We start from the raw sequence: 16208 nt of genomic DNA, 5'->3' as shown, positions 1-16208 counted from the left end.
TCACCCTCGACAGAGGGATGACATTCCGTCCCCATATTAAAACGGTACGCGACCGTGCCGCCTTCATATTAGGACGTCTCTACCTTATGCTTTGCAAGCGAAGCAAACTGTCCCTCCGTAATAAGGTAACTCTCTACAAAACTTGCATACGCCCCGTTATGACGTATGCAAGCGTAGTGTTCGCTCACGCAGCCCGCACCAACTTGAAGCCCCTTCAGGTTATTCAATCCCGATTCTGCAGGATAGCCGTCGGAGCACCATGGTTCCTGAGGAACGTGGATCTCCACGATGACCTGGAGCTTGACTCTGTCAGTAAGTATCTACAGTCGGCATCGCTGCGCCATTTTGAGAAGGCGGCACGACATGAGAACCTTCTCATCGTAGCCGCTGGAAATTACATACCCGACCCAGTAGACCGAATGGTAAACCGTCGACGTCGCCCAAAGCACGTCATTACGGATCCTCCTGATCCATTAACGGTGCTCTTAGGCACCACAAGCACCGGTCACCGTCCTCGTCGAACCCGTCGCTTGCGACGAAGGGCTCGACGAACTAACCCATAGACACAGCCCACTGAGTTTCTCGCCGGATCTTCTCAGTGGGTCGCGTTTCCGATCCGGTGGTAGATTCTGCGAAGCACTGCTCTTGCTAGGGTCAGTGTTAGCAACTCTCCGGTTGAGCCCCGCGAGCTCACCTACAAACGTTAGGGTGAAGCTGAAATAGCCTCTCAAGGCTATCAGCATAGGTAGGAAAAAAAAAAAAAAAAAAAAAAAAAAAAAAAAAAAAAAAAAAAAAAAAAAAAAAAAAAAAAAAAAAAAGAGGATTGATAATTATGTTTGTATTTTTTGTTTATATTTTACAAACAAGTGACGTCTCTACGAAATTCGTTCTATGTTAAGAGCGACATGAGATTTCATAAGCGGGCGCGTGTCACGTATTATCGGGCCGCGTTCGTAATGCGATATCACAATAATAACGCGATATACGTGAATTACATGTATTTATCGCGTCGTGTCGTGCGGTGAGGGGCGAAATGTTTGCTTTAGCCCTTTAAAAAGGGGGGAAACTAAATCGTTTTATGGGATTTGTGAAATTGCTTCGAGACGTCTTGTTTTGTTCACATATTTTTTTTGGTTTTTTATTGTTTAAAACCTTTCCGAAACTCCGACTGAATTTGCAAAATCGACAGTGAAGTTTATTTTTGACGCATTGGATTCTAGTGTCCCAGCAATCACTCATAAGCGCTAGGAAAAATCCAAACTGTCGTTCGATTCCAAATAAAGTGGCAAATGAAAAAAATGAAAAAGTAATCACGACAAGTCATTCGACTGGATGGATGATACGCGCCGGTGGAAATTGGAAACAATCCACGTAAAATAGCGCTGCTGTCTAGCCACTTTTTTTGACAGTTCCGAATTTAAGCTCCTGTCGGATTTTCGGATTTGCTGTCACGTGAATCGACGTTTGCTTTTACGTCAACATTCAGTTTTCGTTTTTTTTTTTTTCAGTTGAATCTATCAAGCTTGGACAGAAATTACATTAAAAGTACCTACCTTTACCTTGTTTGCTAATATTTTTTGCGTGCTTAATTTAATCGTAGTTTTTTTTTAATTGCCGTATAGGCAGACGAGCATACGGTCCACCTGATGGTGAGTGGTTACCGTCGCTCATGGACGCCAGCAATACCAGGGGCAGAGCCAAACCGCTGCCTACCGTTTAATACTCTCCACAAGCCTCGTTTGAAGAAGGACATGTCATAGCGCTCGGGAAACACCGTGGAGGGGAGCTCATTCCATAGCCGGATGGTACGTGGCAAAAAAGATCTCTGGAAACGCACTGTGGATGAACGTAGTGGCTCCAGGTAGTATGGATGAAGTCTACTCTGGTGGCGGGCGGTGCGATGGTAAAAGCGAGATGTCGGTATCATCTCGAACAATTCCTCAGAGCACTCCACATGGAACATACGTAGTACGTACATTAATGTACATATTAATGTCGCGATTCCGACCATTTAGTAGATTGATTCGCGAAGCAACTGCTTTTGAGTTGGCACTCGGGCAGCTATTAGCAAATCCCACCCCTCCTGGCTGAGCCTTTGCTCGCCCACCTGTCCTGGTGAAACTGGAAACGCCTCAGAGCCACCAGTAATCCTTCATCATAAAAAAAGTATTATTTTGAGTTATGAGCATTATTTAGCAGTTGTCCCAACCAGTAGTTATTCTATATACATTTTGCTGGTTCAATTTTTAAGTCGTTTTTGTTTTGTGCAAATATTCCGTTATAAAATCAATAGCTACCCGCCGGATTTGAACACCGGCATTATCGCATCACTCGACACGAGTAGGTACACCGGGCGTCTTATCTCTCAGACCAAAACGACTTTTTTAGTTGTTAATAATCTTAAATGAGCATTACACATAATTAAGTATCTAAGATAACGATTGTTTAAGATACAAATGTGCCCAACGGTAATCAAATTACTAGAATAATTCTTAATTTTATCAATTCATTCGATAAATTTTATCATTAATTTCTTTTTCAACAATGCTTCTAAAACGTAGCTGTCACATTGAAATACCTAAAAATATATGACAAGTCGATCGAATAAATTAAAACTAACCAAAGATAACAACAATAATATAAAGTAGATTCGCGTGTTTCGATATTTTTGCAATTATAATATAAACAATTGACATTTCTTCTAAACGTATTAAGTAAAGGTGCTGATGTAATTTCGGTGTTACATTGTAACAATGGCGCCATCTACACTTGAAGGGCGTTGCAACGGAAGGGCGGATCGTAAATTGTCAGTTGCGTCTTTGTGCGATGAAGACGAGACGCCAACAGCAACTCCCAATCCATATTATGTTTCCTATGCTCAAATTGTGCTGTTAATGAATTTTTTTTTTTTTTTATGATTGAAAGTTTACTGGTGGCCCGAAGGCCTTTCCAGTTTCACCAGGACAGGTGGGCGAGCAAAGGCTCAGCCAAGAGGGGCGGGATTTGCTAACAACTGCCCGAGCGCCTCCGAAGGAGACCTAACAACTCAAGAGCAATTGCTTCGCGAATGAATCTACTACTGGATCAGAATCGCGACCCACTGAGAAGATCCGGCGAGAAACTCAGCGGGCTAATGCATGGGTTAGGTTGCACGTCGACCTCTTTGTCGAGTTCGACGAGTACGGTTACCGGGGTCCCTAAGCCTGCTCCTAGTATTAGAGCTGAAGGCATCTAATGCAAAGGTTATTGGATCTGATGGAGTTAATGAATTCACAATCGACTTCATTCTTAGGACAACGAATTTTAAAAACTAGTGGTCGCCCGGTAGTCGAAATTCGACTATAATGAATTGAAATTATAAGTTCGTACACTATTATGATACTATTTTCAAAGACTATCATACTTCTATAATCACAAATTTTGCCAAGACTACACTATAGAAAAATATTAATAAAGACGAACAATATTTAATCTCAATTTGACCACAGACGTCAAGAACAAAAGTTTGACAATAAATAAATAGTATGCATGTGCGTCAAATACATGGTAATGTGTGTAATGTTTTTATAGTTGATTTAATGTATTTTTTAGGCATAATTAAAAAAAATATTAACATTCTGTTCTCCTCTATATTCTGTATAAGTGTGAGAAATTTCATACTCCTTCGTCCGCGCAATACTCATAAAAAGGGATACAAAGTTATTCCTTCACCTATTAATACATATTTATATAGATTAGGGTCGTCTATCATGCAATAACATAGAAAAACAAACAAAAAAACATATGCATCGTTGGACCATAAGGAGGAACCAATTTACCGTCTCTCGCGGCGGATATTTCTATGTTCGTTGGTTAGAAAGGCTCTAGTCTAGCTCTACAAATTCTAGCACTCAGTAATTTTATCTTTCGATCTCTACTTATCTTCTAATACTTGCCTACTTGTGTCAAAAACATTTACAAATGATTACTATTCTGAATTTTAAAATTGCATTCGATTTTCTAAGTTTTAAATTTAACGTCACTGACGTAAGTTCGTGATTTATAAAGGCAGCGGCTTGGTTAGGTAGGCAGCGGCTTGGTTAGGTAGGCAGCGGCTTGGTTAGGTAGGCAGCGGCTTGGCTAGGTAGGCAGCGGCTTGGTTAGGTAGGCAGCGGCTTGGTTAGGTAGGCAGCGGCTTGGTTAGGTAGGCAGCGGCTTGGTTAGGTAGGCAGTGGCTTGGTTAGGTAGGCAGCGGCTTGGCTAGGTAGGCAGCGGCTTGGTTAGGTAGGCAGCGGCTTGGTTAGGTAGGCAGCGGCTTGGTTAGGTAGGCAGCGGCTTGGCTAGGTAGGCAGCGGCTTGGTTAGGTAGGCAGCGGCTTGGCTAGGTAGGCAGCGGCTTGGTTAGGTAGGCAGCGGCTTGGCTAGGTAGGCAGCGGCTTGGTTAGGTAGGCAGCGGCTTGGCTAGGTAGGCAGCGGCTTGGTTAGGTAGGCAGCGGCTTGGCTAGGTAGGCAGCGGCTTGGTTAGGTAGGCAGCGGCTTGGCTAGGTAGGCAGCGGCTTGGTTAGGTAGGCAGCGGCTTGGCTAGGTAGGCAGCGGCTTGGCTCTGCCCCTGGCATTGCTGGAGTCCATGGGCGACGGTAACCACTCACCATCAGGTGGGCCGTATGCTCGTCTGCCTAAAAGGGCAATAAAAAAAAAACATAAGTTTCGTTTAACAGTACATTGGAGTTTAGTTTTTACCTAATTTTATTTTATTTATTTTCTTTTGTTTACCGTTAATGTAAGAAGATACAGGAGCGTAACGGTTTTTTGTTACGTGACGATTTCTATCAGAGACGCGAGTCGCGTCAAAGAACTTCGTTTCAAAAACTGAACAAGGAAACTTGGTCTGGGTGTGAGTTTCGTAATCTACATTCAAAGTGGGAATGTGATGGATTTTGTGAATTAATTTATTTATTTTATTAGAAGTATTAAATTTGTAAATAATAATATGAAAAATATTGAAATTGCATTGGAAGAATTTTGTTATAATGTAATTAATGTAAAGTATGCTTTTAAAATTATACGCCTCCGTTATACTTTTTAACGGGCCATAAAGGCGGGGTTAGATGCGGTGATAGAACCTTAAGCTGTCTTGAAAAGAGAAAGAGATATGGACATTTAACGTATGGCTAAAATTCAATTTAAAACAACAGTTTTGTAAAGATATATATTATATAAATCACATACATACCAACAAAACGAAATTCAATGAAATTTATTACGACTGCTTTTCATTGAAATTGTTTTAACAGCGTAGAGCTTCGTTTCCCATGAATTTCGATAATAATCGATTAAATATTCATTAAATACTCATTAAATATTCATTATAACATCCTCTTAAAAAAAAAAAGATTTATTTCTCTACTTCTATAATGCCTCTGCAAATCCTTAAATATCAGTCAAAGTTAAATTGAATATCGAACACCGAATTTAAAGAAAAACCAATGCGCTTATATCCCATCAAACGGAGCGGTAGTAAATACCAGTCGAAGGCGCCAACACCAAATTTAAATTCGTTTCCGTGAATTATTCCCGCCTTATTCCGCGGCCCGCGCCCCGCCCACGCCGAACAAAGTAAACATTATTATAAACTTACAAAGAAACCGTTATCGTTACCGAGTATCGTTGCCTCGTAAACTGTGACTTCAGTGGTCGCAACCGAAGCGATGGTTTTACTATCTAGTGAGTTTGCACTACAAAGCGAACACTCTCGGTACTGTCGTGCACAAAAGCAAATAATTTTATCAATAATTTTTATTTTTTATTGCTTAGATGGGAGAACGAGCTCACAGCCCACCTGGTGTTAAGTGGTTATTGGAGCCCATGGAAATCCACAACGTAAATGCGCCACCCGCCTTGAGATACAAGTTCTAAGGCCTCAAGTATAGTTACAACGGCTGCCCCACCCTTCAAACCGAAACGCATTACTGCTTCACGGCAGAAATAGGCAGGGTGGTGGTAACCACCCGCGCGGACTCACAAGAGGTCCTACCACCAGTAAAAAACAATTTATTTTTATATGATGTATTGGGTGATTAGTTATCTGTAGAGCATATTGTCAGTAAGCATCATCATCTTGCCTATTTCTCATTAGGTTCAATTTTGGGATTACTAACTGTTGGATTGTAGTAATTGAGCGTGGACTTTATTTATTGTTTTGAAATATTTATTGTACCGTTATATGACAAATTAAAGACTTAATATAAGAAGAGAAGCATAAAATTGATGCGTTGCTCTTGGCGGATGGATTTGAAAAGGGATTGATTTCATGGCGGACGTCGCTCGCTGTCATTTTGACGTTCTGTAACTGTACACTCAATAGTCTAAAGATGGGCGGAATTCGTTTTTAATTCCAATGGGTTCTAACAATCATATAAGGTCATATAGATCATGAGACGTCTACGTATTTGGCAATGAATTTTTTTTTTATTCTATCAGTCCACAGACGTCCACTGCTGGACAAAGGTCACCCCCAAGCCTCGCCACAAAAATCGGTCCTACGCTGCCTTATTATAGGTATAGTTTAATAGTGTATCAAGTGACATGTAACTTTCCAAATTCCTAACCGAAACTCAACCTTCCATATTGAAAGATGGAAAAATAAGTATTTACTGCAACATAGAGGCACATAAAAATATTACTTCGAAATATAAAGTTTCTAAGAACACCATATCACGGTGCACGTTGTCTGACAATGGCTACTGTAAGATCAATACTTAATGAAATCCTGTTAAAATAAATAATCAATTGTAAAATCACTTTTGACACTGATTGTACAAGGCGGGATCGACTTGGTTCGTTTTACAGTATTTCACGGTAACGCATTAATTGAGAGAAATATAATCAAATGAATGTATTGGCCAGCACACTTGGAATGCTTATGGGCTGCACATGTTGCTCTCATTGGAAATTAAGTCACTTTGAATATCGTTCTCATGTCGAAATGATTTTTAACGCTAATGCAATAAAACTTAAATTTTGTTTACTGGTAGGACCTCTTGTGAGTCCGCGCGGGTAGGTACCCCAACCCTGCCTATTTCTACCGTGAAGCTACTATGCGTTTCGGTTTGAGGATGGAGCAGCCGTTGTAACTATACTTATGACCTTAGAACTTATATCTCAAGGTGGGTGACGCATTTACGTCGTAGATGTCTATGGGCTCCAGTAACCACTTAACACCAGGTGGGCTATGAGCTCGTCACCCATCTATTATCTATCTATCTATCTATCATATGGGCTAATTCGTAGTACCATCGTAGTAACAATGTTCGAATAATTTCAAGAATAAAAAAATTTAGGTCGACCCTAATGGATGCCTTTGCTTCCTAGAGCTTCGAAAACCAGATTTATCGCTAATAAGAATTTATAAGAACCTAAACTAAGTCATAATAATTTATTCGAAAATCCCTAAACGGCTCTTTAGAAGCCTGTTACCAATTTATTGACGCGTGCGGTGACGTAAACAATCACCCAACTCTGCCATCTGAAGTTGACATAAAAACGTATTATCTAAACATCTGACATAATTACTCTACTATAGCTTTGTTGGACAAAACACCTTGACCGTCACATTAGTTACGTCATAACACTAAACGCGTATGGATAGGACGCATCAGATGTCAGATAAGCGACCTCGACGTTAACACCTTTGCTTAATTGGAATTAATGTCGTCTTTGTAACGCCTCCCGAAGCGTACCCCAAGTTCATGGATGCGTTTTTATCACGATTTTCATTTCAACCGCCTACTTAAAACGTAACGGAAAAATTAACTTCCCATATTCTTTAATTTGCCAATACATTTGTTTTTTATACGAGCCATTTAATTTAGCGTTCTCATAATAATGTATGAATTCAGAATTGTATTAAAGAAAATGATACGTAAAATTTTTATTAAAAAAAAGGTAATGTTCACTATCACTACATAGTTTAAAACAAAGTCGCTTTCTCTGTCCCTATATCCGTATGTATGCTTAAATCTTTAAAACTACGCAACGGATTTTGATGCGGTTTTTTTTAATAGATAGAGTGATTGAAGAGGAATGTTTATATGTACTAGTGGCCCCGCAGTATTCGAAATTCGACTATAATTAATTGGAATTGTAAGTTTGTACACTATTATGATTGATTGTATTTTATACTCACATCTCGCAATAACCTCATCATAATCACAAATTTCGCCAAGGCTACACTATAAAAAAATATTAATAAAGACAAACAATTAATCTATTCTCAATTTGACCACAGACGTCAAGAACAAAAGTTTGACAATAAATAGTATGCATGCGTGTGTGCGTCAAATACACGGTATGTAGTGTGTGTAATGTTTTCTTTATTGATTTAATATATAATTTAGGCATTATTTAAAAAAAAAATTGGCATTGTGCACTTCTTCTCTATATTCTATGTAAGTGTGGAAAATTTCATACTCCTCCGTCCGCGCAATTTTCGTAAAAAGGGATACAAAGTTTTTGCTTCACGTATTAATATATAGATAATAACATCCATTAAATAGTAGAGAAATCAATAATAAATTACAGTTTCGCCAGTAACATAATATAACTATGTACATATTTGTCACAATCGGAAGCTATGTAATTCATTTACCCACACTTATACACTTTAAATTATATCGATACCTTTGATGTAACAATACCTGAATATATTAGTTTGGTTTTAAAACAAAAACCAACAGGAAAAAATAAAAACAGTAGGGCCAACAAAAGTCCGATTAGAAATTTTTATTTCGAACACAAATTCAGCTTTTCGCTTCGGGTATAGCTTCCGAGCTTCCGGGATAGATTACGAATGTTTTATTTGTGTTCGCCGCCTTATCTTAATTTCTTAATTAAAGTCGGTAACCATAAAGGCCGCGATGATAGAAATTTCGATTGATACTTTTTTTTTTGGACTTTAATGAGACTCGTAGGTATTTAAAATATAACTTAAATTTAATTAATCAAAAGCGAATTTTATTAACGTGAATGCTCTTTGAATTGTCGTTCGATTTTTAGGGTAAAAAAAATTACTTTTATTCATGGTATGTTTGGTATTAAGGTTCTAGATTTTTTTCATTATAACAAAATAAAACCATATGTATGTGTGTTTAAAGAATATTCTAAAAAGTGTAGAATATTCTAAAAGTGGTTAAACAGTAATAAAATACTTAATTGCGTTTTCTGTACAATATTAAGAAAACAACATTTAAAGCCTTTATTTTCCACAAATTCTTTAATTAAATAATACTGAACTCGACTTTTTTCCAAATGACAGAGTTCAGTCACACTATACAAGAAAAATCTATTTAAAAAAGAAGGTTTTATATAAAAATGACGAAAAAAAGGTTTTTCTTTACATGTATATGTTAATATTTATGAAATATACTTTCTTAAATTTCGAATATTACTGTTTTTTTTCCTTATTTCATTTGATAGTAATTACATGAATGATTAATTCAGCTATGCCGTAATTTGTATTTGGCTTCTCTTTCTTTGAGAGAGACGTTGATGCAATATCTCAACGAGATCTGGATAGCGGCTGTCCTTAAATTCAAACTGAACTTATAATTACCCATGCATGACCCATTCAGCCTTAGACAACCCTGAATTTTATTTAACCGCAGTACAGATGAGGAGGTTTGATTTAAACACTTGTAAACATAATGATAAAAGCAATACCAATCATAACAATTTTTTTTCTTCTTTTTTGTTTAATTATAGTTTTTGATGAACGATTTTATCTATATATTAATAATACGTGAAGCAAAAACTTTGTATCCCTTTTTACGAAAATTGCGCGGACGGAGGAGTTTGAAATTTTCCACACTTATAGAGAATATAGAGAAGGAGTGCACAATGCTAATATTTTTTTAAAATAATGCATAAAAGATACATTAAATCAATAAAGAAAACATTACACACACTACATACCATGTATTTGACGCACACACGCATGCATACTATTTATTATCAAACTTTTGTTCTTGACATCTGTTCTCAAATTGAGAATAAATTAAATACTGTATGTCTTTGTTAATATTTTTTATAATGTAGTCTTGGCGAAATTTGTGATTATAGAAGTATATAATACAATCACAATAGTAAACAAACTTACAATTCCAATTAATTATAGTCGAATTTCGACTACTGCGGGACCTCTAGTTTGTATTAATTGTACTAATGGAAATATATCACTGTCATAATTACTTCAATACCTATACGCTTACATTTTTCTGATAAACATGTTTTTAAATCGCCAAAACCTTTTCACTCGTTGTTACGACTGTTCCTAATTCGAGATTCACTTATTCTCTAAAATTCAGTAATCAAATTGAAATAAACGATTACTTGTGCGTCAAAAATAATGAAGTCCTTAGTAGTGTTTGCATGTCGAATGATTTCTCGTTAAATTTGCATTCGAGCGGAGTGTGATTTCCCGGGACGATGTCTATCTGCACGATCTACGGAATCACCACCCCGGCACCGGCGCCCGTATCCAAATCGAAAATCAACTCTTTTTATTCATGCCCGTTATTGGAGTGGCTTATTCTGAAATATCTAAATGATTTTGGCGAAATGATATACTTTAATATTACTGATATCGCTGTACTTTGTTAGAATGGTTTTAATTTTTTGTTTTTTTTTTCCTACCTATGCTGATAGCCTTGAGAGGCTATTTCAATTTCGTCCTAACATGTAGGTGAACTCACGGGGCTCAAATAGGAGAGTTGCTAACACTGGCCCTAGCAAGAGCAGTGCTTCGCAGAATCTACCACCGGATCGGAAACGCGACCCACTGACAAGATCCGGCGAGAAACTCAGTGGGCTGTGTCTATGGGTTAATTCACTCGTCGAGCCCTTCGTCGCAAGCGACGGCTTCGGCGAGGACGGTGACCGGTGCTTGTGGTACCTAAAAGCACCGTTAATGGATCGGGATTTTAATATTACTAGTATTATTAATATGTAAGAAAAGCCACTTTATTTTCTATGAAAATAGAAAGCGTTATGAAGTAGAATTATTTAATAAAAATTACGGCAACATTTTTTGCAATCTATAATTATTAACATTATAAGTCAATATATAAAAACTACATTTAACAATTTTTTTTAATTAATACAAGATTGCCAATGCCTAAAATGAAGCTAGACGAAGAGGAAAAGTAACATCCGCAAATTTTGAATTACTCGTCACATTTATTGTTTTATCGAATTTAGACAGGTGCAGAAAAATAATACATATTTTAACAGAATAAGGCAGTCGGTTGCCACTCATTCCGTTTGAAACGATTTTTGCATAATAACGTAGGCGTATAAGATTTTATTGCAAGCTTTTCTATTCTAACTCAATTGAATTGTTTAGTTTGACAAAAGGTTTGCTTTTCGTGATAAAACGTTATTGTAATGAAACAACAGATAATCATATCAGATTGCATTTAACAATCTGTCAACTCTCACTGTATACCATGAGCTATCTTAATATACTTACTAAGGGTAAATATATAACCTAAATACTTTATGTTAGAATGTAACCTAAAAATACTCAACGTAGAGTCATGTGGGGTAACCGTACGCAGCGGGTAAGTGTACGCAGTGAACATCGTGCGAATGACGCAGTGGACAACTGGTCGAGACCTGTCGTATTTAGTTCACACTTGACTGCCAAGTAAGAGTACCGCGTCACAGGTTTTCTGCTCAAGGCCGGGGATACTTATGCGACAATATTGTTTTTGCACGGTTTTCTTATTTAATTTCTTGAAATTCATTTGCATGTCTAAGGCATTAAGATTTGTCTGAGTAAGTACACAAAGTGACTGGGAACAGGAGAAACTAATCAATATTTTGTGTGAATTTACGTATTTGATCTAAGGTAAGTCATACTTGTGTTTTTTATTTTATTTATTTATTTTGATGGGTTGGGGTAAGTGTGTGGGGGTAAGTGTCCGCAGTTTTGAAATGCGTATACTTACCCCATCGAAGTAACAAAACATATCAAGTATTTTTTTACCTTCTAGATTGAAAATGCCTCGAAAATATATAAGGAAATGTCCCGATCGGAAAGTCTGTACTCAAGAGCAAATTGATAAAGCCAAGCAGTTGATTGGAGAAGGAAAATCGAAACGAGCAGCAGCAGAAATTGTTGGGATCAATGAGAGTACTTTGAGAAAACGTTTAAAACTCAACTCCACTGCAACATCAATGGGGAGATATCAACAAACATTTACACGTGAACAAGAGGTAGGTATGTTATTATTAATTATCTATGATGGCCATCTGAATATATTAAAATTCTTTTTTTGTTATTAGGAAGAAATTTACAATCATTGCAAATCTAGTGACGAGAGGTTCTACGGTCTTACTTTGAATACACTGAGAAAATTAGTTTACGAATTTGCAGAAGTGAATGAAATAGAGAATAGGTTTGATAAAACAACAAAAATGGCTGGAAAAGACTGGGTCTACGAGTTTATAAAACGACATCCTGATTTAGCTTTAAAGCAAACTACACCTACGAGCATTGCAAGAGCCATTGGTTTTAATCAAGTGCAAGTAAATAGATTTTATACAAACTTGAAAAAGTGTCAAGAAAAATATAACTTCCCTCCAGGTCGAATATATAATATGGACGAGACTGGCATCAGCACAGTGCCAAAAAAGACTCCTAAAGTTATATCACTGAAAGGAAAAAAAAATGTTAATAAAATTGTTTCTGGAGAACGTGGTCAAACTATAACTGCTGTTTGCTGTGTCAGTGCAACTGGAAATTATGTGCCTCCTCCATTTATATTTCCTCGAAAAAGGATGAAGGGTGAACTCATGGATGGAGCTCCAACTGGAAGTATTGGTATGACATCTGATTCGGGATTTATCAACACGGATTTATATTTGGAATGGCTTCATCATTTCAAGGACTACACTTCACCAACTGTCGATAATCCTGTGCTACTGATTATTGACAATCATTCAAGCCATATTAGCTTGCAAGGTACCTTGTATTGCAGACAGCATAACATCATAGTACTTACTTTGCCACCTCACAGCAGTCACAAATTACAACCCTTGGATAGGGCTATTTACAGTCCTCTTAAAAGCCAGTACGCAATTGAAGCTGATAAATGGATGGCACAGCATCCTGGTAGATCTATTAATCAATACCAAGTGACTTTGATTTTTAACAGAGCCTTTCTAAAAATTGCCACTGTGGGTAACGCAGCTTCAGCTTTCAGGGTCACGGGAATATATCCCTTCAACAACGACCTGTTTACAGAAGCAGACTTTGCACCATCTTCAGTTACAGATATGTTTTGTCCAACTTCTGATACTGTCCTTCAAAATCCGTCTACTTCAAGTTCACTTGGCTTGGATCATCATATTGTATCTGTTGCACCTGTTCCACAAGAATTAGTTGCTTCTGCGTCGGCCGATTTATCAGAAACACAAATTGAGATATCTGATGTTTCGACTGTTGCTGAAGTTCATCACCCATCAAGCTCTCCACTACCTAGAAAACCTAACATCGAAACTGATATACAGAAAGCCAATGAACCATCGCATGCGCTTTCTGATCCAATGGACCAAATAGAAGAATTTCAGGAACAACAAATTATTCCGCCTCCCGTTCTCGGTAACATTTCGAATACTCACAAATCTCATATTCCCTTAATCAATATAAGCCCATTGCCAAAGGCAACTCACATTCAGATACGACGCAAAAATGCCAGCAAATCGGAAATAATCACTAATAGTCCGTTTAAAAATATGTTAGAAGAGAAACAAAAAGAAGTCGACCGAAAATCTAAGAAAATAAGAAAACCAAAGATGAACATGGAAACCAAAACTAAGCCAAAGAAGAAAGATAATATTAAGACTAATACTAAAACTAAAGACAATGACAAGAATAAATGTTCAGAACAAGAGTACTACTGTCCGTTGTGTCAAGAAAAGTACGGAGATACGGCTGAAGCGTGGATTAAATGTTCAATTTGTAGCTCTTGGTGGCACGAAGCCTGCACCAGCTGCGAGAGTGGCATATTTACTTGTGATCTATGTGTAGTAAAAGATTGAGTTTCGGATGTGCGTACACTTTGCCGACGTTGCGTATACTTAACCGAAGGCATGCGGACACTTTCCCGCCGATACGGGTAAGTGTCCGCATTTCCCTTGATGATTAAAAGTTTCAATAAAAATAACAATTATTATTAGAATTTTAAAAATATGTTTTGTTATTACTGAGAAATGTTTATTACGTTAGAATAAACGTTGTTTTTTTTTCATACAACTAAAACTTTTATTCTGGAAGCAATTTACTAAAAATTGCGTACAGTTGCCCCACATGACTCTAATATCTTATAAACTTAGCTAAAAAATGTGAGCCGTCACGGGACGCCTGGCAGATGTGAAACATCGACATTATTTTGTAAAAGTAATTTGCAGAAAAGAACAGATTGTGATAGGAACTAATTATGTCATAGTGATAAAATAAAATATTACGAAAAAATAATTTGTTTTCAAGTAAAACACAGGTTATGTGTACTGTAGTAAACAACACTGTATACACTACGGAGTATACACTATAGGTATCCGAGCTCAGTGTAGCGAGAGAGATGGCTTAACGCCGGATCGAGTGGGAGAGAATCGCACAGTCGATTGCGCATGGCGACGCGTCGCCACACCGTACACACTACTGCATATATACTGTATATATATACCATCACATATCGTGGCGACGCGTCGCCACGGCATGCGTCGCCACGCCAGAAATCGGTTTTACGTGCGGCTATAGATGTTTCACATCAATAATAGTTTTATTATAAAACAAGCGAACATAGAACCAAATATACACATTTCAGTTCAATAAACAAATAAATATTTTTGTTTGTAAATACATTATACAAAAGGAAGAAAAAAAACAGAGAAAAACAATGTCATTAAAACGAGATATTACCATAATGTGACCCGTTAAAATAAAACGGTATCTTCAGCTTTGCATAACGTTCGGTTGGTATTACTGAAATATCCAATAGCTACCATAATGGTAATAATATACGATAATGTTTAACGATCATAGTATCATTTATTCGTTGCGAAAGAAAAAATATTAAAAACTATTCGTACGAAAATTTTGGAGTAGAAGTTATTATTGATTGACTGAGGGAAGTGGGTGAACGAAAATTCTAGAGTATTAAGAATGAATTTAAATAAGGGGAATAAAAATGTTATTCAAATTGTATTCATTATGTATCTATGGGACGAAACCATTTGGGTTATTGAATCTGAACATCTGAGGTTTTATTTTAACAATTTAACGTTTTCGTCTCAATTTTATAAATAGCAAGGAGTTTTGTTTAATATTTAAATATGGCGTATTTGAATATAAAAGAGGGAATGAAAAATTCTATTAAGAACTCGTAAAGAACAGGTAAGTTGATCTTGTCTTCAGTTGGATTGAGGTGCGCCACATTGACAGCCCGTATGTTCTGAACGCGAGGACGACTACAAGGACCATAGCAGCTATAAATAAAGTTTTAGAGGTTTTTTTTTATTGCCAATTCCAGGGGCAGAGCCAAGCCGCTGCCTACCGTTTAATACTCTCCACAAGCCTCGTTTGAAGAAGGACATGTCATCGCCCTCGGGAAACACCGTGGAGGGGAGCTCATTCCATAGCCGGATGGTACGTGGCAAAAAAGATCTCTGCAAACACACTATGGATGAACATCGTGGCTCCAGGTAGTATGGATGAACTCTACTCCGGTGGCGGGCGGTGCGATGGTAAAAACGAGATGTCGGTATCATCTCGAACAATCCCTCAGAGCACTCACCATGGAACATACGGTACAGAATACAGAGGGAACCGAAGTCCCTCCGCAGACCCAGAGGTTCCAAACGATCCGATGTCCGGTGCACGTATACATAATGGCCATTTAAAAAATTGTTCATTAGTAGACAAGTCAAAATATTTCTCAGAGCTGTAGCTCTTTCAGGGTTCGCGGTAGAGTTAACATTTGGTCGTAGGTTTTTTCGCGCGAATTTCTATCATTACAATATATGTATATAGAAAGATCAAAATCTGTACAAAAGCCACGGTCATGCTTAGAGCAAAATTTCAATAATGACACACGTAATGCCGTGCAAAGCTCTAAGAATATTATATGGCATAGATACGAGAAAATTATTCTAAACGTTTCTGAATGTGAC

The 16208-nt window shown here is 37.5% G+C and overlaps 1 protein-coding gene across 1 annotated transcript; it reads left to right on the top strand.

The window, feature by feature from the left end:
* The first annotated feature begins 11561 nt into the window (after nt 1-11561).
* On the top strand, nt 11562-14292 carry LOC105842534 (uncharacterized). Its single transcript, XM_012696179.4, has 3 exons — nt 11562-11883; nt 12029-12251; nt 12321-14292. The coding sequence occupies exons 2-3, from the start codon at nt 12036-12038 to the stop codon at nt 14076-14078; spliced, it is 1974 nt and encodes a 657-aa protein (XP_012551633.2). The 5' UTR covers nt 11562-11883; nt 12029-12035; the 3' UTR covers nt 14079-14292.
* Nucleotides 14293-16208: the final 1916 nt, after the last annotated feature.

Source organism: Bombyx mori, chromosome 26 (genome assembly GCF_030269925.1).
Source record: "Bombyx mori chromosome 26, ASM3026992v2".
NCBI lineage: Eukaryota > Metazoa > Arthropoda > Insecta > Lepidoptera > Bombycidae > Bombyx > Bombyx mori.
Note: the sequence above shows the minus strand (reverse complement) of the source record. Positions and strands in the feature narration are given on the sequence as shown.

Bases quoted from the DNA above. Each gene is read 5' to 3' on its own strand.
- LOC105842534 (XM_012696179.4), top strand. From the start codon at position 12,036: ATGCCTCGAAAATATATAAGGAAATGTCCCGATCGGAAAGTCTGTACT. The intron at 12,252-12,320 runs GTAGGTATGTTA...TTTTGTTATTAG, and splicing joins CATTTACACGTGAACAAGAG to GAAGAAATTTACAATCATTG.